Below are 27,979 nucleotides of genomic sequence, written 5' to 3'. Positions count from 1 at the left end.
GTTTTATTCATGGTAATCATCCAAGTTCTTATGTAGCATGTTCTACTTTTGTTTTGTTTTTTTTCTTCCTGGATTTGACTGTTAGAATCAAACAGTTCATTGTAATATTAATATGTGAAACAATTAAATATTTAATCTTTAGCATGCTCAAGTAGTCGGCGCTTTGTTGAATAGTGGCTATCAAGGAAACAGCAGATATATTGTTTCATACAGGTTGACATTAGTAATGAAACAAACAAATGGGGAAGTAAACTGGGACCCTAATAAGAACTGAGATGGAAAGACAGAATAAAACAGAGGTAATGACCTGCCTTGCATTGGACTAAGCATTGACATTCAACCATAGACTGTATAAAAGAAGTCGACTAAGCGAGTGTGATGTCACCCATAGCGTTCAGCTCCACTCAAATGAGGCTCACAATGCTAACGGTTACAGGAGCGAATCTGGAGCCAGGCTCTATGTTATGAATAGGATTTTTTTGATGAACAGAATAGCGGAAAAAAACAAACAGGATCATGTAGAGCAGGTTGATACGATTATTTTACGACCAAAATGACGAGGCTCACTGCAGCAGGTACAGAGAGAGAGGCGACAAGATCCTAATGTATGTCAATTGGAGCCAGGGTCAGAAGGAGCCGGAAGAGCCTCCTGGCGAACTTCCTATTTGGCACACTGCGGCTAGTTCGTTAGCTATGTCCACTGATATATACATTGTCCACACACATATATATATATATATATATATATATATATATATATATATATATATATATAATATATATATATATATACAGTCTATGCATTCATCTTAATTGTATGACAGACTTTTCTGTGACATTTAACACAAACAAAGTCTGAACTCTGCTCCAAACCACATACTTTTAATGACAGAGCAAAAGTATGACTGTAAATAAAAAAGACCCAAGTTGATGACCATTGACGTTTTGAAACTCCTGCGCTTTCATTCAATTAAACTTGGATTAATTGCTCACTTTTGCATGTCTTGGCAAGAGTAAACGATGTATTGGTCGGTCAGCATGCATAAAACAGGCTCTTATTGCTCACCTCAAGCAGTGAGAGATACAGGACTACATTCAAACCATATACAACTATACAACTGACCCTTATTTAATAGATAATGTTGACCACTATTTAATCTTAGCCTTTGTTTTTCCTTACAACCTCTTGTGTATAGCCGTGATATATTTACTATATTTCTCTCTATTTTTTTTTCTTAATTATGCTTTATTTCATTTGACACCAGTCTCTTGCTATTTTGGCCACTTATTTTGAATTCATAATTACCATTTATATATTTGCTCTTTTTTATATTTATTGTGATGTGTGAGCTACTGTGGCGAAGTAATTTCCCTTGCTGATCAATAAAGTTTAAGTCTAAGTCTATATAAAACAGCTTTAGTGTAAACTCACAATACCCCCTTCCCTTGCTGTGCAGTATGTGAAGCTGATGAACTTTGAGGAGGAGGTGCGAGCACATAGAGACCTGGATGGCTTCCTGGCCCGGGCGAGTATCCTCCTGGACGAGACAGCTGCATCTCTAGACGACGTGCTCAAGAGGATGCTGCACCACGTGTCCCAGGACGCACACGCCTCGGAGCCTGGCTGCAACTTCGAGGAGGTCATGAGCATGTTGTTCACAGACGCAGGAGCTCAGGAGGTGAACGGTAAGAACACAAAGTCAGAGCATGGGGCACAGAGTTTATCTTCAATACAGGAGACTATGGTGTCCCCACATATAGGCCTGACACAATAATTACTAGTACTATATTGATTTATCATTTATTTATTTATTATTTTTATTTATTGTTTGAATAGATACACAACCATAGATTAATAATTCAGTAATCTGATGCAGGTATCACAGTGTTTATAGTCAAGGCTAATTCGAAACACCAATCCCCAGAAGAGCTTTAAACTGTTCAGTTCTATGGCTAATTATTTCTTCATTTGGCTATTTATTTGCTACAGCACAGGCCTGTATATTTTAAAATGTTTTATTGAGATTCTTGTTTTATTTAATCTAAATCAGTGGAATAAAGTAGTTTTAATTTGATCGTTTATTGCAATATGTCTCTAAAGCAATATATCGTGCTTCAAAATGTGTTATTGTGACAGGCCTACCCTCATAGTCTGTTTTAGCTCTATAGTCTAAAAGCAAGTGGAACACAAACATTTGACATAAATGACATGGTATGGTTGTACTATTGTGATAAACAAATAGAAGTAACTACAGTATGTTTAATCTCTATATTTAATGTAATATATTAAATAAAACAATTAAAATAGGGATTGTTTGTGCCACAATACTCTGTGTGTAATACATAAAAAACAGCATGTGGTAGGGCTGCACAATATGTCATTTGCAGTTTGAGTCACAAATTGCAGAAGTAGCATTTTTTTAGCAATACAATGGCCACTGCAAATAACAAAAAAACCCCAAATCTATTAATTTTTTTCCCCTTACAAACTGTTGTGAAATGCTTTGGATTCTTGCATTAGATTAGTTATTGCTCTTAGGCATGTTTAAAATATGCTTTGTAAAATGACAATTTTAAAACCTAATTTGCAAATCTATCGTGTTATAATCGTAATACTTGTCCGAAAATTGCGATTCGATTTTCTGTTTTTCAATTGTGCAGTCCTTTGGTGAAAGTAGACACAAAGAATACAGTGTGACAGGGAGGATGACCCGCACAATCAAACCAGGACCAGGGCAGCACCAGGCTCTTAACCCACAAACATGTGCCCCCTGCTGAGACACAGCACTGAGCACAAGTCACACACTTCAAACCAGTTCCATCGCTGTTCTGTCTGTTTGACCGGCAGTTTGAAGGGCTTTTAAATGGCAGTGTAGCAAGGAAAAAACATCTGGATTTGAAAATGTGTGGAATATAACATTTTGTCTTTCTCTCTGACTTGTTGGGTGTTGTATTTTACAAGCTTTCCTCACCAGGTTTCTGCCGAGATTGGTAGTCATTTTCTGTAGTTGTTTTTCCCCAGAAACCGCCTCCCGTGTAGTTGTAACACATTGTTAGCCAGAAGAGCCACATTCATGTTCTTTGTGGAGTGGTTTTGGACTCTTGCTTTTCAAATCATTTGTCATTTACCTGTAATTGGATTTGCGAAGATGTTTTCTCCCTTAAAATTTTCAAAGGGGTTGCAAAGACCAGGATCAATTTAAATAGGCATAGTAATTAAAGAGGGGGTATATGAGGTCTATAGGGTATTAAATGCTAACATAACTTATTTAGATCACAATGCTATCTTTTATTGTTTTGAAATTGCTATATTTGCATGTTTTGAGTCTTCATGCCCTTTGCTCTCCTCGCTAAGTGACCCCCCCTTCAGATCAGTATCACATAACAATCAGCATGTTAATGAAAGTACTGCACATCACATCAGGTTTGTCAAGTTGTTGTGTACAGTTTTGTATCATGTTGTTTTATATTTGTGGGAAATTGTGTGGGAGCATGGATCACGTAGGCTTGTGGGTGCAGCACTGGACAGAATCTTACAGTTAAATGTAAGGAGGAGATTACTGAAACATGCATGGATGACATCTAAAACCTCTTCAGGCATATTTTTGATGAGGGAACAATGCTATAACATGGTAGAAAACAAAAAAAGGTCTTTGATTTTACATAATACCCCCTCTTTAAGCAGGGCATTTAGCTGGTATAGTATGGTTTTCTTACTTTAATTTGACTTTACAATGCCCTGTACAATGTTTAGAACCTTATATTTATTCAAAAGTGTGTCTTCTCAGAATACAGATTCAGGTTGCTGATCTGCTTAGTCTTCATTAGGAACCAATCCATATTAACCTTTGAACACTCTGACACTATCTCAGTTTTGGCTTTGTTTTCAGGCTTTACAAACTGTTCTCTAACAGGACTAACAAATCTAACAGCTGTGATAGACCAATCACTTTCCTTTTTGCTCACTAACAATGAGGATCAATGAGTCAACAAGAGCTCATCAGACTGGACCAGGCTGGTTAGATGGCAGCTCATGTAACTCTACTTTAACTGTCCTTCATTTTATGTCTTTCCAGAGGGTCGATCACCTGTTTATCTCCATAAATATGTTATTGATTGCCCAGAATGTCCCACAGTACTACATTAAACTTGTATATCTCTATGGGGACATGCCAGTGATGTCACCAAGCCAAGTTACTAGTCAGTTCAGTGAAGAGGCATCCCCACTCACAGGAGGAATACCTATTTTTCAAGGCAATTTAGAGCAAAAACAACACCGTAATAAACTAACGCTAAGTAGATATGTTTAATAACTTACTGTGGAACATTCTAGGTAAAAGAAAAGCAACTCCATAAAGACGAATAAACAGTTGACCATTCATTCACCTTTAACACCTATCACACCTTTAAACTTTTTTGTTCATAATTTTTTACTTGCTTTCAGGTGCAGGTGTATGGCTCTCGTTTTGGTTTCTGGTGCTGTCACATTACTGTGTTTTCACTCTGGTCTGAGCTCAGCCCATTAAAGCGGCTCCAGTCTGCTCTGTTACATAACTCTGTATCCCTTTCTCTCCAGCAGCAGCCTCAGCTAAAGCTTTGGGCTGCTAAGACAACGCCGAAATATTTTTAGTTCATATCATAGTTTCACTTTAATGTATTCTACAATAAGCTCACATTATAGCTGGGTTTCCACAAAGTAGCTCTGTGCAAAGTCATTTTTAGTTGTGGGAAATATGGTTGTTTATTATGTTATTGCTTTATGAACCATCCAGTTAAAGGTGTACTGCATAACTTTTCTGGTGACTTGCTTGTCCTTATAAAGATGTAATTTTTTGCCTGGAATATTTGTCAGTATAGCATTAAATTGATCTTTCTAGCATGTATTTCTAGGAATGCACGAATCCAGCTTTTTCACTTCTGATACTAATTTCAATTCTGTGACTTTAAGCAATTGCCGATACCCGATGTTAACCAGTACAGAGAACAGGGCTCTACAGTGCACCCACTTTGTAGGCAAATATTTCGGCATGCGAACGAGGAAAACAAAACAATCACACATGTGTGAGTGCTTCTTGCAGCCCACAATAAGGAGTGGACTGCGCACAGACGTAACGTGATAAGTTAAACATTCTAAAATATATCAAATAACAAAGCAGCCAAAACAACATTCTAAAATGTATCAAACATTAAGGGTGCACTCACACTAGGACTTTAGAACAGTAACCAAGCATGGATAGCACCTAAAGTGGGGTATATTTGTCCAGTGTGAGCACAATCAAACTTTGGCTCGGTTGGAGGGGGTGGCCCAAAGCACGACATGGTTGCAAATGTACGTGCACACGCATGACTTTAATATACAAGCCCTGTGTGCACGCACTGATGTTACTCATATGAGGAAAACAGTGAATAAACTCACACATGGCAAAATCCCGCTTACCTTGAATAATGACTGTGGACGGTGACAGTAATGCTGTTATTATATCCATAAGCTCACAGAGGAGCATGTATCATAAATATCTGCTACAAACAGTGCTGTGTGATGATGTGATGGGGCTGTGGGCCAGTTCAGTTGTGCAGGTGTGAGTGCGGGCCATAGAGGTCACGTCGACCTAATTACACATCCTGGTCTACTGATTATGACATAATTTTTGTCTAAACTTAGTCTGTAGTTTCATTTTTTTCAGTTCAATTCAATAAAATTTTATGTTAGTCTGTAGAAAGAAACCTTGGGCAAATCCATGACTCAAGGGTCTAACACAACCCCCCAAGAGGTCACACAGGAAAAGTACCATCATAATTATTTTGTTTTTTGTGTAAAATTCATTCATTTGAACATCTATCCAGAAAATTTCTCAGTATTGGCGCTGATATGCAGTACCAGTATTGAATCGGTTCATCCCTATTTATTTCATTACTGATGTTTGAATGCTCAAAATACAGGCATTGTTTTTGTAAGTAGGGTCGCCTCTCCATAGATTTGACCTGTGAATTCACCTAATGGCATCACCTGCTTGTCTGCATGGAGATTGTTGCCATACTGTGGAATATTCTAGCTAAAGCAATAACATCTCCATAAAGACAAGTAGATAGGTTACATCGTGCACCCTTAATACTGACATATTTAAAATGAAAAGACTTAAGCTTTATATGCAAATAGGTCTCATATCAGGGATACACACATTGCCCGTATCACTAGGTTTGGTGTCTGTGGGCTTCTGTAGTTGATGGGTACACAGGAGAGGTGCAGGCTTGTAGCCTCTGACACATGGAGAGGTGATAATTGACTTCTGCCATTGATCAGTCACTTGGCTTTTCAAATGGCTGTCTCAGGCTCTGAGGCTTTGAGCTGCGGCGCTGGCTGCTACTCCACTGTTTTCAATGCCACAATGCACAAAGAGACGTGAGAGGGGAATCTTTGACTGGGCAGCCATCTTGACTGCTCAGCTCTCAGTGATGAAATGCTTAATTGATTGCTGGCATTAGCAATTTTGAAGTGAAATAAGATGCATAAAGGGCAACTTAAAACAGATGATTATTTCAAAATTTACTAGTGACTGCAAACATTACTGTTCTAAACAAGTGGAGCAAAGGACCTGTATTGCATCTTTTTTTCAAAGATTTTCTCAAATTCAGCACAAAGTTATCAGGAAAATGCAATATCTCATCCCATAAAAATAGCCAAAATGCACCTCTAATCCATATGAATTCTCTTTTACCCAAGATTATGAGTATTATATTGTATTGTATGTAGTTGTTCAACAGTAGCTCTCCTCACTTCTCTCAAGCAATTGGAAAATACATTGTACTTAAACAAAGCAAACATAAACAAAGAACATAGGAGCTCCTAATTGTGCTGCAAATTATGTAACCAGTATGTATGCAGATTATGCAAGAAATCATTTTTACAATGTTTTATCTTCAAATCAAAACATAAAAATGAACTGAGCTGTTCTTTAATGATGGATATAATATAGGAAATGTAATAAAAACAAACACACACTTTACTAGAGTTTATATAATCCTACAGCTTTGCACTTTAAATTGACTTGAAATTCCTTTAATCCTTGCTAAATGGAAATCATTTATTCTGTCCCTTTTAGAGAAACTCGAGTGTCTGAAGGTCTTTGTAGATTAATGCAAGGTTTCAGATGATATCACAGTATTATACAGGCCTACAGGATTTGATGGAGATGGGGGAATTATAGTGAGTTCAAAGTCTATTTCGATCAGGTTCACCATTTGTGGATTTTTCACTTGGATATTTATTATTATGTAATTAATAGATGAATCTTGTTCCTGGTCTCCATCTGGGAGTAGGGCATATCACGTACTTGAATTTAAAACCACAAATAGGGAATGTAAATGATCTTATGATAAAGATTGGTCTGATTGATCTTGACGTCACTTCTTGACATCTAAGTTTGTGTTTCTAGTAGAATCGGTTGGCTAATATATCGGGGGATATATGCCTAAATAATAGACAATATGCTTAATTTGAAGATTTTTGCACAACAAGATAATGGCACAAATGTGAAGTGTAATGAATGTAAAATGCTCTATTATGTTTATGGTAAAAAAAGGGCTCTGGGTGTGTTCGTAGTAAATTTAAATGACATATACAGATATAATCTAAATCTGTCCAGCTAAAAAAATATTGGCAGAACTTATTGGCCGTCGTCAAACAGTACATGTGTGAGTGCTGCCAAATTCCTAGTTTCCGAAGTGTGTGATCCTGATGTGGAACAGAGAGAAGGAAATATCCTGTGAGGGGGACAAAGGCTCTTCTTGGGGGAATACATTCATTTTGAGCCTAAGTATGTTATCGATGGGACACATCTCTGCAGGTATTAATTCCCACCGTATCTCGAGGTGCTACAGCTGGTGAAGCGACCAGCTCATTTGGAGCGTAATACTGTACAGCTGTGAGATAAAGAGAATAGGCCACGATTATAACCAGCGCCCAAGGAACAAAGAATTAAAGAAATGAAAAAGATGAAAGAACCACCGAGATAATTAGTCCTGCTACAACTTCAACAGAGGAGTACCCTTCTTTTTACCAGCTGAACATGTCCTGTTTTTTGGTGCCGCTCTGGGATTTGGGCAGAATACATTTGCCGATGATGCAACAGATTGTCCCAATCCCACAAAGCAGCCAGCATCAGTCTCTTTATATGTCCTTAATTCACTGATTGTCACAATGCTGTATTATGTGGCATTCTTTTGCTTATACTAAACACCTATTGGTAGTTTGCAGATTCTTGATGTGATGATGTCATACTCCCAGAGACAGTTTTTCCTATTCATTACACTGAAGTTTCCATTAAAATATCCAAAAGGGAAATTCGTAAATGCTGAATCCTACATCTTTCCATATTACAAAAAAAATAGCATTTTAACAATATTAATTTTATCTGCCACCCGTCTGTATTCAATATTTTTGGCCTAAAGAATGCTCTAATGTCATCTGAAACCCAGCAACATCCTACAGGTTGACAACACTTACTTTAACCTTTGCTAGTACTTATTTATTATTTTCTTCATTGATTAATTGACCCAATTGAAGTTTCTCAGCCCTTGGCTTATTTGAATTTTGTTATTGTTATGCATTATCTTTTACACCTAAATGTTCCGTAATATAATTCACTGCTAACAAGTGGTACAAAGGAGAGATCGTGGTCAGTGGTCGTAATGTTATGCTTGGTCGGTGCATCCCAATCTATAAATCACATTGACTGTGAGGCTGATTATTAAAATAATAATGAAGCTGATGGGTCCCTTCCACATTTTGACTAATTGTCAATAGCAGCAGTGGTGATGTATGGTATAATTGTATTTTCCTGAGCCACTGTCTGGTGCTATGTGTCGCTCTGATTGTGTGCCCTATTTGCAGTGACTGTACCATCATTTCTCCCTAAATTGCTGTCACCTTTGATCGATCTTGCTGGCTCTCTTCGTCACCTCCATTTGCATAATCCTCCCCTGGGTTTATTTATTAATTTGTCTGTTCCCATCATAGAAAAAGCACCCACGGACAGCACAGAGGGACAAATGATATTAAGTAAGAGAGTTTTTATTTTGGTTTAAACATCTCAAGAGTCAGTGATGGTCCCAGCACTGTTTAGTAAACAGCAGCGCATATAGTTATATAATTTTCATGTATGTACACACATTCCAAACCCTTTTTAGTTATATGATGTAGGGTTAACTATCTTGTGACATTAGCAGTCTAAAGATTTTCAAATAGACTGCAAAGACTCGTATAAACTCGTGGAACTGTGTGTTTTCTGTCTGTCCACAGGTACAATAAATATTCAGCTAATAATTATCTTGCTTCACCAGGAAAGGTGCTGTGTATTTTTAAATGGAGCTGCTATGCCTCTCTGTTGTAATAATTTCTCTCCTCCAAGCCGGCGGCATGACTTTTCACAGCGAAAATCTCTCCGGAACATTCTGCAGAAATGATCCGAATACTAAATTAAAGCCCTAATTCGACCTCTTTAACTCATGAAAAATGTTGGCCATAGATGTCACTTTTTTCCTCATTTTGATCTCTTCATCTGCGTCTTTGGGTTTCTTCACTCAACATGAAACTGCTATCTGTGATAAAATCAAATTTCTGGTAATAGCCTGTAGACGGTAATCAAGATAGGATCTCACAGCTCCTAACAAAGAGGAGACAGTGAGGGATTTTCTCTGGGAAATGATATTTAATATGCATGAGGTAAAGGAGGGCAGGAAATTAAGCTCTGTTCACTGGAGATATTTATGTGCGAGCTGTTCACAATGCCTGTGTCGGGATGGCCATTGAAAGCACCACAGAAGTCTAACACAAGTATTACAACTTCTGTCAATATCTAGTTGTGTAATGTAGATTCAACTCAAGCTGGTTTGAACATGAGACAATGTGAAGTGGTTTTAGTAGCTCTTTGGACAAGTGCTGTGATGGTCAGCTGCTGCCCTTGAGTCCTGGTGAACACTGCTCATTTATGGCGTGTTTATCTAAAATGAACTAACAACAGGTGAATGAACAGTCTCTTGGTTTTTCTGTCCCCTGCTTCTCCGCGGCGTGCAGACAACTCTCAAAGTTTCGTTTTCTTTGATGACGGTAAGCTGTGCTAATTGGATGAAAATGTCAGTCTCCGTGAGGCTGCAATCAGTGATGTGCTTCTGTACCAATCACCATCAGTATGCCGCTTGTGTCGCTCTCCACGCTCAGGACTGGGTCGATCCATTGAGTCATCAAATGATTACACACACCAGCAAAGCCTCCCATGTCACAGATAGCGATGCCTCTTCAGCTGCCCCTCAAATCAACGCCCTGCGTCCACCGGACTCATTGTCCAATAATGTTATCAGTGCCTTTTATAAAGCCAGAGAAAAGGGGGCTTCAGCCTGAATACAGAGTGGACTCACTATGATTAGCAAGAGAAAATTAAAATGGTTTCACAACTGAAGGCACGTCCTTGGGAGGCAAAAATGGACTCTTTATATTTTACCATGGCTGTTGGAGTGTTTTTCTTATTGCTTATATAATTGGGCTTAGTTTGCACCACGCTTCCTCTCCACATAAGACAGTTGACCCAGTCCTCGCAGTCCTCTCATCCCCACGTGACTTCATAACATGCGTGTGCTGCATTGTGATTGGCCCAGACCCAAACCTAATATACAGTAAGTGTTTCACTGCCACTGCTGTACGGGCCCTCTGTGTTTTAATCACCTCCTTCAAAGTGCCCTCCACAACCCAAGCTTTGAAGGAAACCAATCATTTCCTCTGTGCCTCTGTGTGTGTATGTGTGTGTGTGTGTGTGTGTGTGTGTGTCAGAGTAGCGTGTGTGTCCTGACAGTGGTTGAGACCAGTTAATCTTTTAGGCAGCAAAAGATCAGGAGATTTTATTGAGGTCACCTCTGAGCATAATCTAAAGATTCTCCCTGCCAACGCCAGCGGAGGCCATTTCACGCACCAACAGCCAACACTGTCTGTCTTCTTTTGACTCTCCACTCATATAAAAATCAGCCTGTCACATAAAGAAATTAAGAGTATTTATATCAGTGCTTATGGGCTGTTTCTACTGTAGATTACAATAGAATGTGCACTTTGTCACACATCCTGAGGGGTTACCTCACATGGCCTCACACACCTGTTGGTAACTTAACTATAGCAGTATGTAAGGTTATGCTTTCATTTTTTCTTTACAAACTTCTTAGATTAAAATGGCAAAATATTTTATAAATACTTTTACATGTACTTAACTTAGTCTTGACAATGGGGCATCAACACATTAATATGTGCTCCAAGTAGTGGAATATGCTATAAAAATAACACTGAAATTGCTTTCTATTATCAAGAAATTACCTGACAGTACAACGCCACTAATTGAAAAATATGATTGCCCAAAGCTACAATTTGGAGCTCTTGTCTCAAAACAAACAAAGACTTTACATTGTTTTGTTACAAATAATTCAGTCATTACTCTACCCAGAAGTTTAGTAATAGATTTTAACACAGCAGTAGATTCTATTTTTATCTTTTGTATCTATATCTGCAGAGACAGACCTCTTACATGAGTCAGAACACAAGTTTCATTACATTCACCATAATCATTGAACACATGTACCCCAAATGAATATATTATCATGTGTTTCACAGAAACAATGTTTTCTCCTGGTCGAAGCCACATGTCTAATACATTCAAAGAAATTCTCAAGATCAAAAGACCAATCCAGCCATGCAGTCTTTCCATGCTCATATTTTCCATCAGTTTCCATTGAAGTCTGTCATATTTGATATGCTGCTCGTCGTCTTTTTTCTACTGTTTCCTGGTTGTGGCTTCAGCTTTGTTTGCATAACCAAAGCTGATGAAATGCAGCAGAAATCTTCAGATAACTGACACTGATCACATGGGTGTGTCCTAATTAGTCTCTCGCTTGATCACAGCCATCACACCTTTAGCCTGACTTCCTCTCACGAGCGTCGCTTTAGCAGCAGGTAACATGGTGATTAGGACTAGCTAAAACCACATCATTATAACCAATAGGCATGTGTCTACTGTAACTACAGGCTAGTAACAGACTAATGAAGACCGTTCTTTGTACATTTCATTCTATATGTCTCAGGCTGTAAGCTAAATCAGTCCTATTCATGGGTTTCAACCTCCTTTTTAAGGTGCCATTTTGAAGACTTTTCACCATTCAAAAGAGAGAACATGTTGTTTTGAATTGTTAATTACTATGGCAACAGTGCAATATTTCTGAAAGCAATAAAGAGATGCATGTTGTCATTTGACATCGTAATTATTTTGTTGTAGTATTGACTTGACATAGATAGTGAATAGACTACAAAAATTCATAGAACGAATGTAAAACTTTGTTAGAAACATTAACTTTCTTTTTTCTTTAAGTAAGTGGGTAATTTTGACCTTGGTGAATAGGATATTGCCTTTTGGTTTAATTGCAGGCTCTAATTAATAGCTCAATAAATAAATGTATTTGATGTAAGTGATTAACCAAGGATGTACAATAATTTATCTTTAAATATGTGTTGAAATAGTGAGTTAATCAAAATGAATATTAAGGTTTGGCATCCTTCATTAATTCTTCATCAGTGTACAGTAAACTGCTAGTGTGACATTAAACAAGAAGCCCCATATTATAAATTATGGGCAAATGTCATTTTCTCATTTCAGTTTTGAAGCCATTACTTGTGGCATGCCATAAATCATAAGACTGTAGCATTAGAGCTGCGTCTGCACCCAAGCTTTTTAATTAATGTTGTAGATGGTGGAGTGGATAAACACGTTATAGGGATAATAGTATCAAATTAAACACCTGGTTCACATATTGATCGCTGTTTATTAGCATTAGAGGGATTTAAGGCACATCTAAAGTCAAGTGGTGTTGCCGGACCAATCATGAGCCTATCGACCTGTTTGTCAATAGGAATACAGCTCTGAAACCTAAGCTGTGAAGCCCTCTTTAAATGACTCCCCACAGTGAAGCCATGTCTCTCCGTAACACAAACATTTGTCAATAAAAAGCTACATGGCTAACACTGCTAGCTCCTGCTTTACTTTCCCTTTTTGCTTTATCACGCCATCATTCTTTGTTCATCCCTTTCTCTCCCTCTCTCCCCTCCTTGACGTCAATGAGAAATTGGATGGTTTTTGATTATTACATGGCTGTCAGCCTCACTGCCGTTAATTGAATTGAATCGCAGTCCGTCTCCTACTCCTCTGTCCCCTTTCCCCTTGTCTAACTCGTTTTCATATTCTTGTCGTGTATATATTCATTCCCATAGCCCGGTTAGTCGTTCTTGAATATTTTGCTGTTTGCTGTTAGCTGTCTGTCTGCCTGTCTATCTGACTCTCTTGTCATTTTCTTCCCTTACAAGCTTTCTTTTCATCCATTCTTCCCCATGTGCCCCCTCCGTCTTATTCTCTCTTCCTGTGATACTGTTGTCATGGTGACGCCCATCATTTTCTGGCATGAATGGGAGAGATACTTTATTGACGGCAAGGGGAGGAGAGAAAGAAAGACAAAGATCGAAAAAAAAAATCAAGAATGATATGGAAATGATGGTCCCCGCTGCTTACGAGATCCAAACATTTCCACCCAGTAATTTGCTCACTTCTGATGAGCCGGAGAGTATTTTCAAACGGGAAGCCATCCGACGCCAGGGGTGGGATTTTGGGATAGTCGCCGGCTTGCAGCTGCTAAAGAATCCCCCCAAACACACAATTATTCATGTTCGAAAACGGGAGATTCCTCTTATTAGCTGCAACTTCAGGTCGCTTTAATGAGTCGTTTTGTGTACACACGGCAGTGCTAGGCAAAATTGTGTTGTTTTAACCCCGTAGCTAAAAGCGTTGGTGGTGTTTCTGGGCAAGACGGACATCATTATTAAGTTGTGCTGTTGTACCGGAGTTTGCAAACACAGAAGCTCGCTGTGCCCTCCAAAGCAGAAGGCAGAGCTCGTTAGACACTTCTGATCTTGCCATCTTATCTGGAAGCCTGGTACAGTCCACGAGAAAGCACATTTAGAACAGGATTTTGGCCAACACCATTGCGTAGTAAGGGAATTTATATTTAATACGTGAGTTTAAAGCTGCACTATGTAACTTTCCTGGTGTAAGATCCACCACAGCTTGTCTTGCGTTGCCTGCAATGTTCCACAGTATGGTATTAAACTATCTATCATAAATGTGTTAAATTGCAGGTGGTTTTAATGTTCAAAAACACCTGTATGTATCCTTACTGTGAGTGGGGACGCCTCTCCATAGATCTAACTTGTAGCTTGGCCTTGTGGCATTAGCTATATGTCTATATGAAGGGAGATCAATTAAATGCCATAGTGTGGAAATTCTTGACAGAGCAACATTTGTCTACGAGAAAAGTTACACAGTGTACCTTTAAATACCTACACAAAAGAATTATATGTAAAAATTATATGAAAAATTAACATTGCGTAGATATTGAGCAGTTGTTGGGATGTTAAAAAGATAAAGATATTGGCGCTATATTTTGAATTGTACTAACATGTGTTTTCTTGGTCCTCAGTTCACCTGCTCTCAGAGACCATCCAGGGAGTGACAGCCACAGCCACAGGAGTCCGATACCAACAGTCGTGGCTCTGTATCCTGTAAGACTCACTCAGACTGTGTGTAATCTCTGTAAATACATGCACACATTTTACACACAATATTAGGATAGTTTTGGTCATATTTCATGTTTTATGGTAACAGGCAGCACACAGCTACTGCAGCCCTGGGTGTAACACTAACAGCTGTGACAGTTGGCAAAGCACCATTTATTTTGGTTGATTTAAGATGTGTCATTCACACTCTTGGTTTGGTTCTAGTTGACACCCATTTAGTCCTGATCTAGACTTGGTTTGGTTCCAGTCCTGGTTCAGTCCTGATCTTGTCCAAGTATATTTCTAGATGAAGTCCCAGTCTTGTCCTGATTTTGATGTGGTGCATGTGCATGAATACACATTAGACAAATTAGATGACCTTGACAATGTATTTCAATGATTGTAACTAAGAATATTTATAATTAATTTCTTTATATATATGTATTTTATGATATGCAATTTAGTGTTTTGTTTTTTAACAGTAATTGCTTATCTTATGACATTATGTAACAAGGCAATGAAATCTTAGATCAGACTTTGGTATAGACTATGGAGGTTGGTTTTTCTTACAGTCAATTTCACTCCACAGTGAGTTTTTACATTACATATGTTTTTAGAGGTCACATCGATATAACAAGACATGTGTGATATAAAATACTGAATGGGCACGTTATAATAGTATGCACACTGACACATTTACATAGTACGTGGGCATTAAAGAGCATCATGGCAGGGCCTAACTGTTGCTGCTCAGAAAGAGGTTAATCTATGGAAATGAAGGGCAGGTGAGCCGTTGACATTTATAAAACCCTGATCCTCCTCTCTGTTTCTACCCTCTCACTCCTTCTCTCTTTCTCTCTCTCTCTCTCTCTCTCTCTCTCTCTCTCTCTCGCTCTCGCTCTCGCTCTCTCTCTCTCCAGCTGTAACGTCAAGAGTCTGCAGCGACGTCACGTGTGCATCTCGCGCCTGGAGCGGCCACAGAACTGGGGTGAAAACTGCTGTGAAGTCCGCTATGTCATCCTGGTCCTGGCCCCACTCAAAATGGTACGAGGCGCCTTCACCCTGCAGCAACAGACCAAGCCGCCATTCATCCCCCTTTACCGGATTATTAGGACATTTGCAGATCTCATAACTGCTGCTCAAATGACTTAGCTTAAATATTCATCTTTTTCTTAATTCTCTCATTCCTGTCTCCCAGACCCTATCCACCAGCTGCCATTTTGCTTCTCATATCAACTGGTTTATGAATAAGTGTATTTTAACAGGCGAGATCATTGAATAGACCAATTGGCCATGACTCCCTCAAATATATAATTTTTGTTCTGATTTGTGTGGCTGTAGTCTGTTTAAATTCAGCTCAAACTTTAAATTACTCATTTCTTACAAATGTATTCCCAGACAGGCACCAGTCCTGAGCCCAATTAAGTATTATTTTTGCCTTTATTACCCGGGAGATAACAAGAAACCATGGGAGAGCGACAACGGGACTGACATGCAAATCAAAGTGAGACTGCGGGTGTGAGATTTGTCCTTTATTAAATATATATCGGTCCAGCAGAGAGTTTGGGGCTTTAATCAAAAACAACCAGGTTTTTATGAGGCAAACGTGGAAATAGGCTATTAATCACACACTGTTTAAAAGCAACTTATCACTTATAGTTCAGTGGAGGGAGTGTTCTCTCTAGAAGGAAATGTAAATAATACTCGTATGTGCTGACTTTTTACTGTATTCTGAAAGCTGTTTATGGTTGAAAAATTAATGAAATTGCACATGCAACTTTACTCTTGGGTAGCCTGTCATTTGCTTGTCTCCATGGAGATTTGTTAAACCTCTGTCTTTGAATCCTGTCTTCCATGTATTGTAAGTTATAAATCAAAAGAACCTCGATGGTATAGTTAAAAGTGTATTATAGCAACTTAATTCACAGTCTTTCACAGCAATTATTTAGACATTTCCTTCACTAAGCATATAAGTTATATTATATGTATATATCCTCAGGCTAAATTATGCAGTGCTTGCGTATAGCCTAGAATACCTTTCAACAAAATGTTTCTAGTTCTTCCAAAGTAGAACTAGAATAGATACTTTATTCAGCATGCACTAAAAGAAGTGTATGTTCTATTCCGGAATAATTCACGGACAAAATGATGAGGAATGCCGGGCGCTCCCTTCGGCTTTCTGTAGGTCGTGTTTCCAGTGATTTGTTCTGCCCATTGAAGTGCAGGTGGTGTGGAGGGGCTTTTGCTCTGACGATGAGCCAGCCAACCATTTCTACACTGTTTGTTTACTTTGTCCTTTGGGTTTCCATCTTATTTTCCCATGAACTCCACTCTTTTGTCCTGCTGCTTCTCCATTTATCCCTCTGCAAATCTTATGGGCAGCAATCACAACCACTAATGGCATTCTCGCACACATTAATCTTAGCCCCAAGTAAGCATAAAGCAGGGTTATGTCGCAATTACTCCTGATGGGGACTGCTTCCACAAGAAAAAATATTTGATGGTGATGATAATAGGAATTCCTTTGGTTGGCAAATATATGCAATCCAGCGATTTAGACTTTACAGCTGCATCTGTGGCTTTTCTTCTTCTTAAGCAGAGAGTGGATGTGCTGAGTAGGCATGACCTTTTAAAATGTTTCTATTTCTCATTTACACTGTGAACAAACCCCGAGCTCTGCTGTTGACACATTTATGTGTTGTTGGCCTTAAAGAAACTCCCACTGCTCTTATAGTGGCCTTACTTAATTCATAAAGCCAAAGCAACAGCCTTCAAAACTTTCTCTATAAACTATGCTTCCCCAAGTCATTTCGATCTTCAATAACTCAACATTTTATTTGAATCAACTTTTGTAAGTAAGATTTGTTGGGAAAATATGATGTAGCAGACACCCACTTAACAGTGCTGTATACTTGGTTTGGTAATGATAATAAATACTTCAAAAATTGAAATTATTTGCATGAAATAGTTATTGAGTGCAATGCTTATTGAGCGGCTATGTGTGTTATTATCACATTTAAGCTGAAGCCACACTTAAAAAAGAAAATAACCTTAGTGAAGGCATTGGATCTGATTAATTAAGAGTTGTAGATTCCCAACACCACAAAATATTCAATGGACTTGACAGCAGTGGAGTGCAGTTTCAGACCCAAAATAAGTTGGATTTGTGTTGTCAATTCAATTTTTTTTTTCTACAAATGATAGACATTCGCTCTAACCACTGATTTAAGTAGTATTTATAGTGGTGGTTTTCAGATTCTAGAATATGATGGTGCAAGGGGCAGATTTTCCTGCTGATAACTTTGCCATGAAATATCTAAAAATACAATTCACACATTTGAACCTGATCTCTTCTATTACTGACTAGACCAAGAAGTCACTGTATTACAACAAAAAATAGCATTTCAACAATATACATTTTAGCTATTAAATATTGTATGTATATTATTCCTGGGTTTCAGATGGCATCACAACATTCTATGAGCCAATATTAATTAATACAGATGGGGGCAGCTAAAATTAAAATGGTTAAAATGCAAAATTATGTTGCAGTACAGTGAGTTCTTGGGTTTAGTTAATAATTAATAATACCAAATACAACATTTGTGAATTTACCTTTTGGATATTTTAAGATAAAATAAAAGGCAATCAATAGGGAAATCTGATGCTTGCCCCCAAATGGGAGCATGACATTCGAGAATCTGAAAACCACCAATAAAATGGTGTGATATCATCTGAAGCCCAGCAGTAGTATTTAATGTGAATTTAATATATGAAATAAATATAGAACATAAATTCTAATTTCTGTAGGTAGGGTTTCCTGTGCCCATTGGATCCCACATTAATCCTGTGAGTGTGTGGCCAGTGCGAAAAGCTTATAGGCTTTGGTTACTCTGTTTGCTGCAGCTGCTTCTGTTCGCCCCGAGCACTGCGCAGTATCAGCACCACCTGGACCACAAGGCTTCCCTGGCACCACGCTCCCCTCTCCCCACACTCATCCAGGCCATTATTACCACCACTCTGCCCCTTTCCGGGTCTCCTCTCAGACTTAGTTGGAATTGATACCGAATTAGCAACAACAAAACCCACTGTGAAAGCAAAGCAATCCAGAAAATCCCATTTGAAATCACGGAAATGTCATTGTACCACAGCTTTTCATGAAACAGAAGGGAATTATATGGAATAAATAGTTTCCCGGTCTAAGTGCTGTCAGCTTCTTTTAGGTCTAACCACTTTAATCTGTTGTGTTCACAGAAAAGCACGAAGACCGCGATGGAGCTGGGCAGAACATTCGCCACTCTCTTCTCCGACATCTCTTTCAGACAAAAGCTTTTAGAGACCAAGACGCAGGAGGAGTTTAAGGAGGCGCTGGTGTTTCAGAGGCAACAGCTGACAGCCACCAATACCCTGCCTATTCCTCTGGGCATGGAGGAGACGGACCCCCGCAGCCAGAAGCCCCTCAAGGTGTGTGCTGATTAAGACCAGTCAATCCTGGTTTAGCATCAGTCTAGTCCTGTTTTTGAGCTGGTTTAGGAACAGTCTAGTCCTGGTTTAGACATGGTTTAGTATCAGTCCAGTACTGGTTTAGACCCGGATCGGTCCCTGGTTTAAATATTTATAGTGGAGACAGACCCCTGCAGTCACAAGTCCCTCAAGGTGTGTGCTTCTCCGGGATCGAGACTTGGATTAATATCATTCTAGTCCTATTTAAAGATGGTTTAGGAACAGTCTAATCCTGGTTTGGATCTGGTTTAGTATCAGTCTAGTCCTGGTTTATATCTGGTATTAATCTAGTACTGATTTAGACCTGATGTAGCAACAGTGTAGTCTTGGTATAGCCCAGGTTCAGGAACAGTCAAGTTGTGGTATCAGTCTAGTCCTGGTTTCGACTTGATTTTGTGTTAATCTAGTCTAATCAAGTTTAGACCTGGTTTAGGAACCGTGTAGACCTGGCTTAGACCTTGTTTAGTATCAGTCTAGTCCTGGTGTAGACCCAAACTGATCCCTTGTTGGAGTATTTAAAGTGGAGACAGACCTCAAGGCGTGTGCTTCAACGTAGACCGGAGTAGTCGTGGTTTAGACCTGGTTTAGGAACATTCTAGTCTTGGTTTAGATCTAGTTTAGTGTGAGTCTAGTGATGGTTTAGACCGGGTTTGATGCTTGGTTTAAAGATTTAAAGACATTTCTTTAATCATTTGGGATCAGTATCTCGTGTATTATGCAACTTTTAGACAATGGTTACTGCATCATTGTGGGAATACACAGTGCCCTGATTCCCAAATGGTGAGTCGAATAGAATATTAGATTGAGTCGTGAATCACATTTTTAAAAATACTTGGATAGATGTTATAAAACAATAGTGATAAATCTACAAACTGCTACGCCGTATTTGTTGTTTGAATGCAATTTCTACTTTTAAGATCAGTTTCTGTCTATAACTAAAATAGTAATATTGCATTCATTAGTGTTCACTCATTTTGTTGCTTACCTGCATGGCTCACGGAAGTGTTGGAGCCTTTCACAGCTGCTTTGGGTATGTGTCGTATCTGCATTGTGTTTTTGTAATTCATATGATTTAATCATATCATGAACTGTCATTATCATAGCATTTTTTGGTTCTACACATTATTTCAAATGTGCGAACCCTTTGTTTTCAGTTGGATTTGTTTGGAGCTTGCTACATGAAAAAAGACCATTAGTTGAGCAGTTTCTAAATATTCTAATAATGAATGAAAAAAACAAAACAAAAAACATTTTGGCCATTTCTTGTGTTGACTCCAGGGATGGGTACCTTCATTTAATACTGATCACCAGTACTTAGATATACTACGCATTAAAACTAGGGCTGGGAATCACAGAGTTCTTCACAATATGATACACAAGACATGGCTCACAATACGTGAATATCACGATATGGTGATAGATTCGATACTTGATATATTGCAATGATGTATTGCTTTTTTTTAAGAATCAAATACTTCTTTGTTGAGCCACCGCTTGTGCCAAGTCAATATGAAATGCAACCATTTTAATAATCAAATTAGTGAATATGTCAAGTGTATTGTATAAACAAAAACAAATGTTAAAAGAAATAAACAAAATGTTAAAAGATACCAAAAAATACTCTTGACGATATAGATACAGCAGCCCATGATAACAATACTGTATTACCAAATTTAGTATCATGATTTATTGATATTTTTATATTTTTGCACACCCCTAATTAAAATCACAATATTGGATGGTATTATCACAGCAAATTTATTTGACTGGATCTAACAAAAAAGCAGCACTTCATCTTGAGTTCATTAATTATATCTATATATATCTATATATATCTATATAAATATATCTATATATATCTATATATCTATATCTATCTATATCTATATCTATATCTATATATCTATATCTATATATTATATATATATATATATATATATATATATATATATATATATATATATATATATATATATACACATATTTGTTATGTCAAGGAATAGTCTATAGGTTTTTAATCCATACACTCCTATATTCTAGTATCCTTATCACTGTAGACAATTTGCTTTGCCTAGATAATTGCTTTGCATTCCCCCAAATCTCTGTGCAGCAAAGGAGCAATATATCTTAAACAAACTCTTGTTGTTAAACATTATAAAATACACAACTCCACGGTATAATGTTACTGTGGTTACGATTATATAGGAAATTTCATATGGTCCCATCCCTAGTTGACACAAAACATTATTTATTATATTTTACACAGATTTTACAGAATTCCCTTAGGTTTACAAGGAACAGTTTTCATTCTAGCAGAAGCCTTAAACAACCAGCTCTCACATAGACATCTCTTTTTCCCCTCGTCCCATTTTCTACATCCGCTCGATCGTCTCCCCGTCTTGTCACAGCTCCACAGACAGCTGCAACTGTGCTCATGCATTTACACATCTCCTGATTCTTTTTTCTTCACCTCCTCCTCTTCCCTCCACTCCTCCATCTTTCCCGTGCCCCTAATCAATCAGCATCAGCTCCAGCCAGCCCTCCTCAGTGGCTAAACGACCTTACATCTCTCACTGCGCTGTCACAACTCCCCTGCCTTCCCTTTTTGCCCAACATCCCCAGCTAATGTCGCAGCTGACAGACCAGGGCTCCCAGACATTCTCACCTCCTTTGGATTCTTTTTCCCCTTTATTTTTCTTTTTTTATGGAGCAAGATTGTGTTAGGTCTTTATCCCAGGGCTTGAAAGGCTCAGTGTCACTCAACGAACCAGGGATTTATAGAAAGAGACAAATGGTGAGAGAGCAGGTGAAATGAAGAGGAAACGCAATGATGAAATGAGCTCCAAACAAGAGACCACCCACTTCCTCTCTGCTACAAATTGACATCAGACCAACCGATACCCTATATGTTAAAAATACTACATTGTGAGTTTTATAGCTTTTCTTCCTGTAGCTTTGCTTGGTCAAACAGATACCATAGCACACATGGTGAACAGGTGGACAGTAATTCCATAGCAAGGCATTTGTTTATCAAATCAGAGCCAAAAGCAAGCAAACAAAACTGGCTTCCATGCAATAATAATAAATTATTTCAACATGTAGGGCAAAATTGGACCTCTCCTGATTAGTTTTATCAAAACTTGTATTAGACACTGCTAATATTTGAGGTTGAAAAACATGTTGGTATAAAAATAGATATCTGGCCTCTTCCTTGTTTCCAGAATTAAATATAATAGTCTATAGAAAAATAAAGAGGCATGACCTTATAATTTTATTGGTAATGTTATGTCCTCATGAACTCATGAACACTTTATACTAGATTCTTATGTACAGACCTCTATCAGTTTCATACCTTGACATTTTGGCTGCACTGGTCAGCTGATTTAAACAGATTTTGGCATTGTCTTCCTACTTGGAGCAGTAGGATGAATGCACCATCTGCAGTCTTACTTCTTCAGAACTGTATCCCAGGTTTGAAAAAGTTGGTATGCCCCCTCATCCTGATTTAGTGGGTGCATTTCTGACTCCCAATGGTCTCCCTGATACAACGAAGATACTTGTTGCTCTCTGTGACCTTGATGACCTTAGCATTGTCTAGTCCATGAGATGGTTTTCCTCTCTAGCAGTGGTCTGATTTTGCAGACTTAAGTTGTGGACTGATAAAGGTCTGTACGTAAGAATTTTAGGTTTAATCAATATAGAAGACCTAATGGTCACAGTTTGGTCACATTTTTCTGTAGTGCTTTTCCACCTTCAAGCGCACTCAAAGCGCTATGAACCTAACCGGACTCTTTATAATCCTGTTACTTTAAAAAACATGAACTATAATTCATCTTCTTGAACTGATAGTTCTTCCCCTATTTTGTATTACATTCAGTCAAAGTCAATTTTATTTTCCTTATTTTACTGCCTGCCCTTATTTTTATTTCATCATAGTTTGTATTTACTATCTCGTTACTCATTGCTTTATGTTGCACCATACCGCCGAAGCAAGTTCCTAGTTTGTTAACTGACAATGGCAATAAAACATATCAGAATTTTGGGAAAATAATCAAAATCTGCCCTACATACATAGAAATATCAGCCATCGTTTTTCTAGATGTGAAACAATAGGTACCACAATTGGCCACGAAATAAAAAAAACATATTGGTCAATCTTTAATTCAGTTTGAGTAAAACTTTCTATGTGGTTTGTGCTTTGTTAGTGTAGTTTTCAGTGTCCTTGGTCCTCCCTCTTCCTCCCTCAGACCAGAGGAGACGTGCAGGTTAATTGGTGGCTCTAAATTGTCGTAGGTGCAAGTGGGAGTGTGAATGGTGTCAGTCTATTCGTCAGGCGAGTGATGAAGGGCCAGCCTGTAGTGTACCTCCCTCCTGATGTTACCGGGGATGACAAAGAGAGATAGCAGTAAAGATAATAGATAATGTGCCATGTCCCAAGCAGGGAGCAGGATAAAGGAAAGCTTACAGTTCAGCGCAGCCTCGGGCACAGTGTAGATTTTATATTTAGAGGTCACAGCAGAAAAGACAGTAATAAAGAAATGTAGCCTGAATATACTTACTGTACAAAAGATATAGAGCTAACAAATGAACCAACAAACCCAATGCTTGTGCTAGATATGTTTTTAAAGGGCCCATATTATGCCATTTCCTGGTCTGTAATAATGTTGTTTCCTCATCACAAACATACCTGGAGTACACACAACACACAAACCCTGCTTATTTAGACTGAGATCTTCTTTGAAACGGAAAACACTCTGTTCCACCTTGTGATGTCATGTGATAACACAGGAAGTGCTCCACTGTGTTTTTAAACTCTGTACGCTTTCACTGGCATCATTTGGTCATGTCAGATCTGGAATTGCCTTGCTCTGCTGAACAAAAGATAAAAGGTAGCTGTTAATTTGAAAATTACTGTTTCATGACATCACAAGGTGGAACAGAGGATTTTCCGTTTCAAAGAAGAAGAGGATTTTGAGCTCTGGAGATGTAGACAGACTCATAATTTAGTATTACTCAAATATGTGTGAATGGTATGTTTTTGATGAGATAACAACCTTGTAACATGTCTTGAAAATAGGACCTTTAAAGATGTTCACTTCACATACAGTTCGTTCAGTCAAAAGTGAAATTTTGGTGTTGCCATGGACCACCGTTTGTACCCAGGATTAGTTCTATTTTTGTAATGACCAAGAAACTCCGGGAAATGATGTCTGTGAGAGCTTTGGTTCAGGTTGTTCTTAGTAGTAAATCTTAACCACTGAAGCTGTGGTAAAAGAACACAGTTTTATTGACTCAGTTATTGACATTTATTGACTAATTACTGTATTTTGCTTAGATTGTTAGTTAATTGTACATAAGTGCCACAAGGATCCCATTTTGTAAACAAGTAGTTTGATTTTTGATCATTCGAAACTGCTCCTTAGTCACTCAATAATCACACAAACACCTGTAGAGAATTACCACAACAAAGGTCCTGGTTGAACAGTCAAAACTTTTAATTACATCTTTGATCCTGCTAAAAGCTTAACATTTAAAAAATAATACTATTTTCAGAACATTTGGTATTGTAACAGCCATCATCAAAAATGTGTTCTTTTTCCAAACTATACAAATCTGATATGTTTTCTGTGGTGCTATTCCCGAAAGGACCTTGTATTACTGGAGCATACTGGAGCACTGGAGATGTTGTGAGGACTGAGCTATTCTGTCAGATTTTCACATATCCCATAAAAGGGAATGATTTAATGTGCAACTAATGTTATATTTCAGATAAAACACTAATTACAATAACAATACCATGATTCATCATTCAATTATTTATTGATGCTGTCAAAAGTAACCAGAAAACAAAAGAGTATCGACAGATCCATAGTGCAGGTATAGAAGTACAGAACTTTTTCAGAAGATACACCAGTATTTGTGCAAAACTTTAAAGTGCATATGGTAGGTTAGACTAAAACAGTCGTTCCCAAAGTCTGCAGATCCACAGCCCCTGTATTTATCTGAAGATTGTACAGGGCCCACAAATAACAATGCATACTCAATTCAAAATAATATGTTTTCCTCTAAAATGTACATGTTAACAGTGCATGTCATAATGTCTATGGGCCTAATGCTGATTTAAAGTAGTAATGACGCAATAAATTATGATCTCTTTTATGCTAGTTGTGTAGACAACCTTTGAGCCCCCCCCCCGTTTGGAAAATGCATGTTTGTGGCCAAATTATCCCTGCATTTTGATAACAGTCAATGGTAGAGATGCTAAAAACTCCATGCTACATCCTGTATTTTACAACTTTTTGTTTTCTTCTTTTCTTCATAAACTGCCATTTCACTGATGTAAAATTATGATGAATATACAGGTACTATTTCACCAAATAATGTAATAATAATTATATGAATCTTTCAAATGCACTTTAAATCACAATTTCAGTATTGGTAAACTTGTAAAGGAAAGTATTAGAAGCTGATCCATTAATCCAATCATTATGAGGCTAAAAAAAGTCATGACTTTTACCTCCAGGCTTTATTAAATTGAGTAGAAATATTCTTCAATGGGCAACAGATGACTTATTATCATTTAATATGGATGAGGTCCAACATGGCACAGCATATGTGTGTTATCTCAAGAGCAAACTATTTTAATAATTACGTAATAAAGATATTTTAAAAAGTCAATTAGCATTGGTTTTAATTATTCACAACTGAAGACAAGACTATCGACATAAGGTCTGGGGATAAAGACATTTAATAAGAATCCTCCTCATAATTATTTAGTTAATTAGAAGTGAATATTGTCATTAAATTATCAGTCCAACAAATGATATGTATCCTTTTTTATCTTCCAGTGTAAAGATTTCTTCAAAGCTGGTCGAGGGATTTATGAGGACTTCTGCCGGAGACTGCCTTTCTACATGTCGGACTTCACAGATGGTAGGCCCGACTTGTGACCAGAATGAATCATCTCATCCTTATTATGCCTCACTAGGGGGGTTGCTCCTCACTGGACACTCACCCTTGGCCTCAAATACATCTGCGCTTCGTATGTGTCATTTCCAGTCCCACCAAAATGACCATTCGTGACCATGATGTTTTCCTTTTAGAATATGCTGCAGCTTGTCCACTGTCATTCCCTCCAAATATCAAACATGGGTGCTTTGGGATTTGGCTCCCAGCAGGTTTTACTGACCCATCAAATCAACTCCCATTCAACACATAGAATACTGCCCATACAAATGTCCACTTGATGTTTTGATTTATCTACTTCCAACATTTGTAAATCACACAATTCTAGGAACAAATGATAAGCTTTTTAGAAAAGATACTGTATTACCAAACATCTACAACTAATACGTATTGTAAAAGACTATTTTAAAGGTGCATAATGTAGCTTTTTGGTCGGGGGTCACCTACTTGTGTCTGTGGATATGTCATTGCTCTGTCTAGAATGTTCCACATTATAATATTAAACAACTGTACTTTACATTTACTAAATTACAGTTGGTTTTACAGATCAAAATACCTAGAAAAACAGGCATTCTGACTGGGTTGTCTCTGCACAGATCTGACCTATAACTTGATCTGGTTTGGAAAGCAGGTTTAATACCATACTGTGAAACATTCCAAACAAAGCAATAACATCTCATGGAGAAAAAGCACTCGACAGACCCTCCATCAGAAAAGTTACACAATGCATCTTTAAATGTTCAGTTGTAGTTTTTTATTTATTGATACTCTACTGATAGCTGACAAGTTTAAAACTTTTTTGACAGTGTTTGCTAATGTGTGCATTGTGTCACCATGGTAACTACTAAATACTCCACCATTAGAGATACATGTAGAACACTCTCGCATGTCACTCCAACATATCTTTTATATTCTTTGACACTTACATGTAAACATATGCCATGCTTCCTATAGTAACTCAGAAACAACCCTCTTTGAAAATACTGAACTACTAGTTGGATTTGGTCAAATATGTAGCACATGGGGCACACCAGTTTTAAGAGTGTATACTTTCCTCCAAATAACACCTGGCAGTCCTCGAAATAAAGTTTAAAGCTCCATCGAGTCCAGTTTTAGCTTTATGACATCCTATTCTGCTGCTACAACAGCCAGCAGTGGACAAACTGGAGCATTTAAAATGTGCCGTGATTTCATGGGTCAAAAACAACACTTTACACTTTATGTTTAGGAATTGTGATTTTCTTACACGTTTTTAATATTGTGTGTTTTAAAAGTTAAAATTAATCCTCCACCAGATTAGATTCAATAGATTCTCTTAAAGGGCTCATGTTGTACCGTTTTCTGATCTATTTTATAATGTGTTTCCTCATCAACATGTTTAACACACAAATCCTACATATTACACAGAAAACAATTTTTCCACCTGATGATGTCATGTGGTAACACACGAAGTGCTCCACCATGTTTTAAAACCCCATTCACTACCTCACTATAGTCATTTTGATAATTTCAGACCTGGAATTACCTATATCTACTGAAAAGGAGCTGTTAACTTGAAAACTACCACTATATGACATCACAAGGTGCAACAAAGTATTTTGAGCTTTGGAGACGAGTTATAGACAGACTTTGGCTTAAAGCTCATAAGAGTAAATTTTGTGTAATATAGGACCTTTAATCACATCTGGGTCCTCCCATCTTTTCTTGGTATAAGTCCGCCTGCCCATTTCTGCCTAGTCTTGTGTACTGTGAACCATTGGATAATAATGAAAGTAACGCATCCAAAATCAGTGCGATCATATTATGGCCCCATTAGGCTGTTTTATGCCAAAATGACCTATCTATCATTTGGATAAAGGCAATAACTGCTCCTTATGATGG

The 27,979-nt window shown here is 37.9% G+C and overlaps 1 protein-coding gene across 3 annotated transcripts in view; it reads left to right on the top strand.

Annotated features, from left to right (window-relative positions):
• Positions 1-27,979, top strand: part of slc4a11 (solute carrier family 4 member 11) — a 98,607-nt gene that overhangs the window by 40,447 nt on the left and 30,181 nt on the right. For all 3 annotated transcript variants that reach the window (XM_055158015.1, XM_055158012.1, XM_055158019.1), the window contains exons 5-9: positions 1,458-1,686; positions 14,554-14,635; positions 15,550-15,673; positions 18,884-19,093; positions 25,981-26,065. In XM_055158015.1, the coding sequence (XP_055013990.1) occupies positions 1,458-1,686; positions 14,554-14,635; positions 15,550-15,673; positions 18,884-19,093; positions 25,981-26,065 (730 nt within the window). The remainder of the gene's footprint in view (positions 1-1,457; positions 1,687-14,553; positions 14,636-15,549; positions 15,674-18,883; positions 19,094-25,980; positions 26,066-27,979) is intronic.

This window comes from Boleophthalmus pectinirostris, unplaced genomic scaffold, assembly GCF_026225935.1.
Source record: "Boleophthalmus pectinirostris isolate CB_2022bp ecotype Guang Dong unplaced genomic scaffold, ASM2622593v1 HiC_scaffold_10, whole genome shotgun sequence".
Classification (NCBI taxonomy): Eukaryota; Metazoa; Chordata; class Actinopteri; order Gobiiformes; family Gobiidae; genus Boleophthalmus; species Boleophthalmus pectinirostris.
This window is presented reverse-complemented; position numbering and strand designations above follow the sequence as displayed.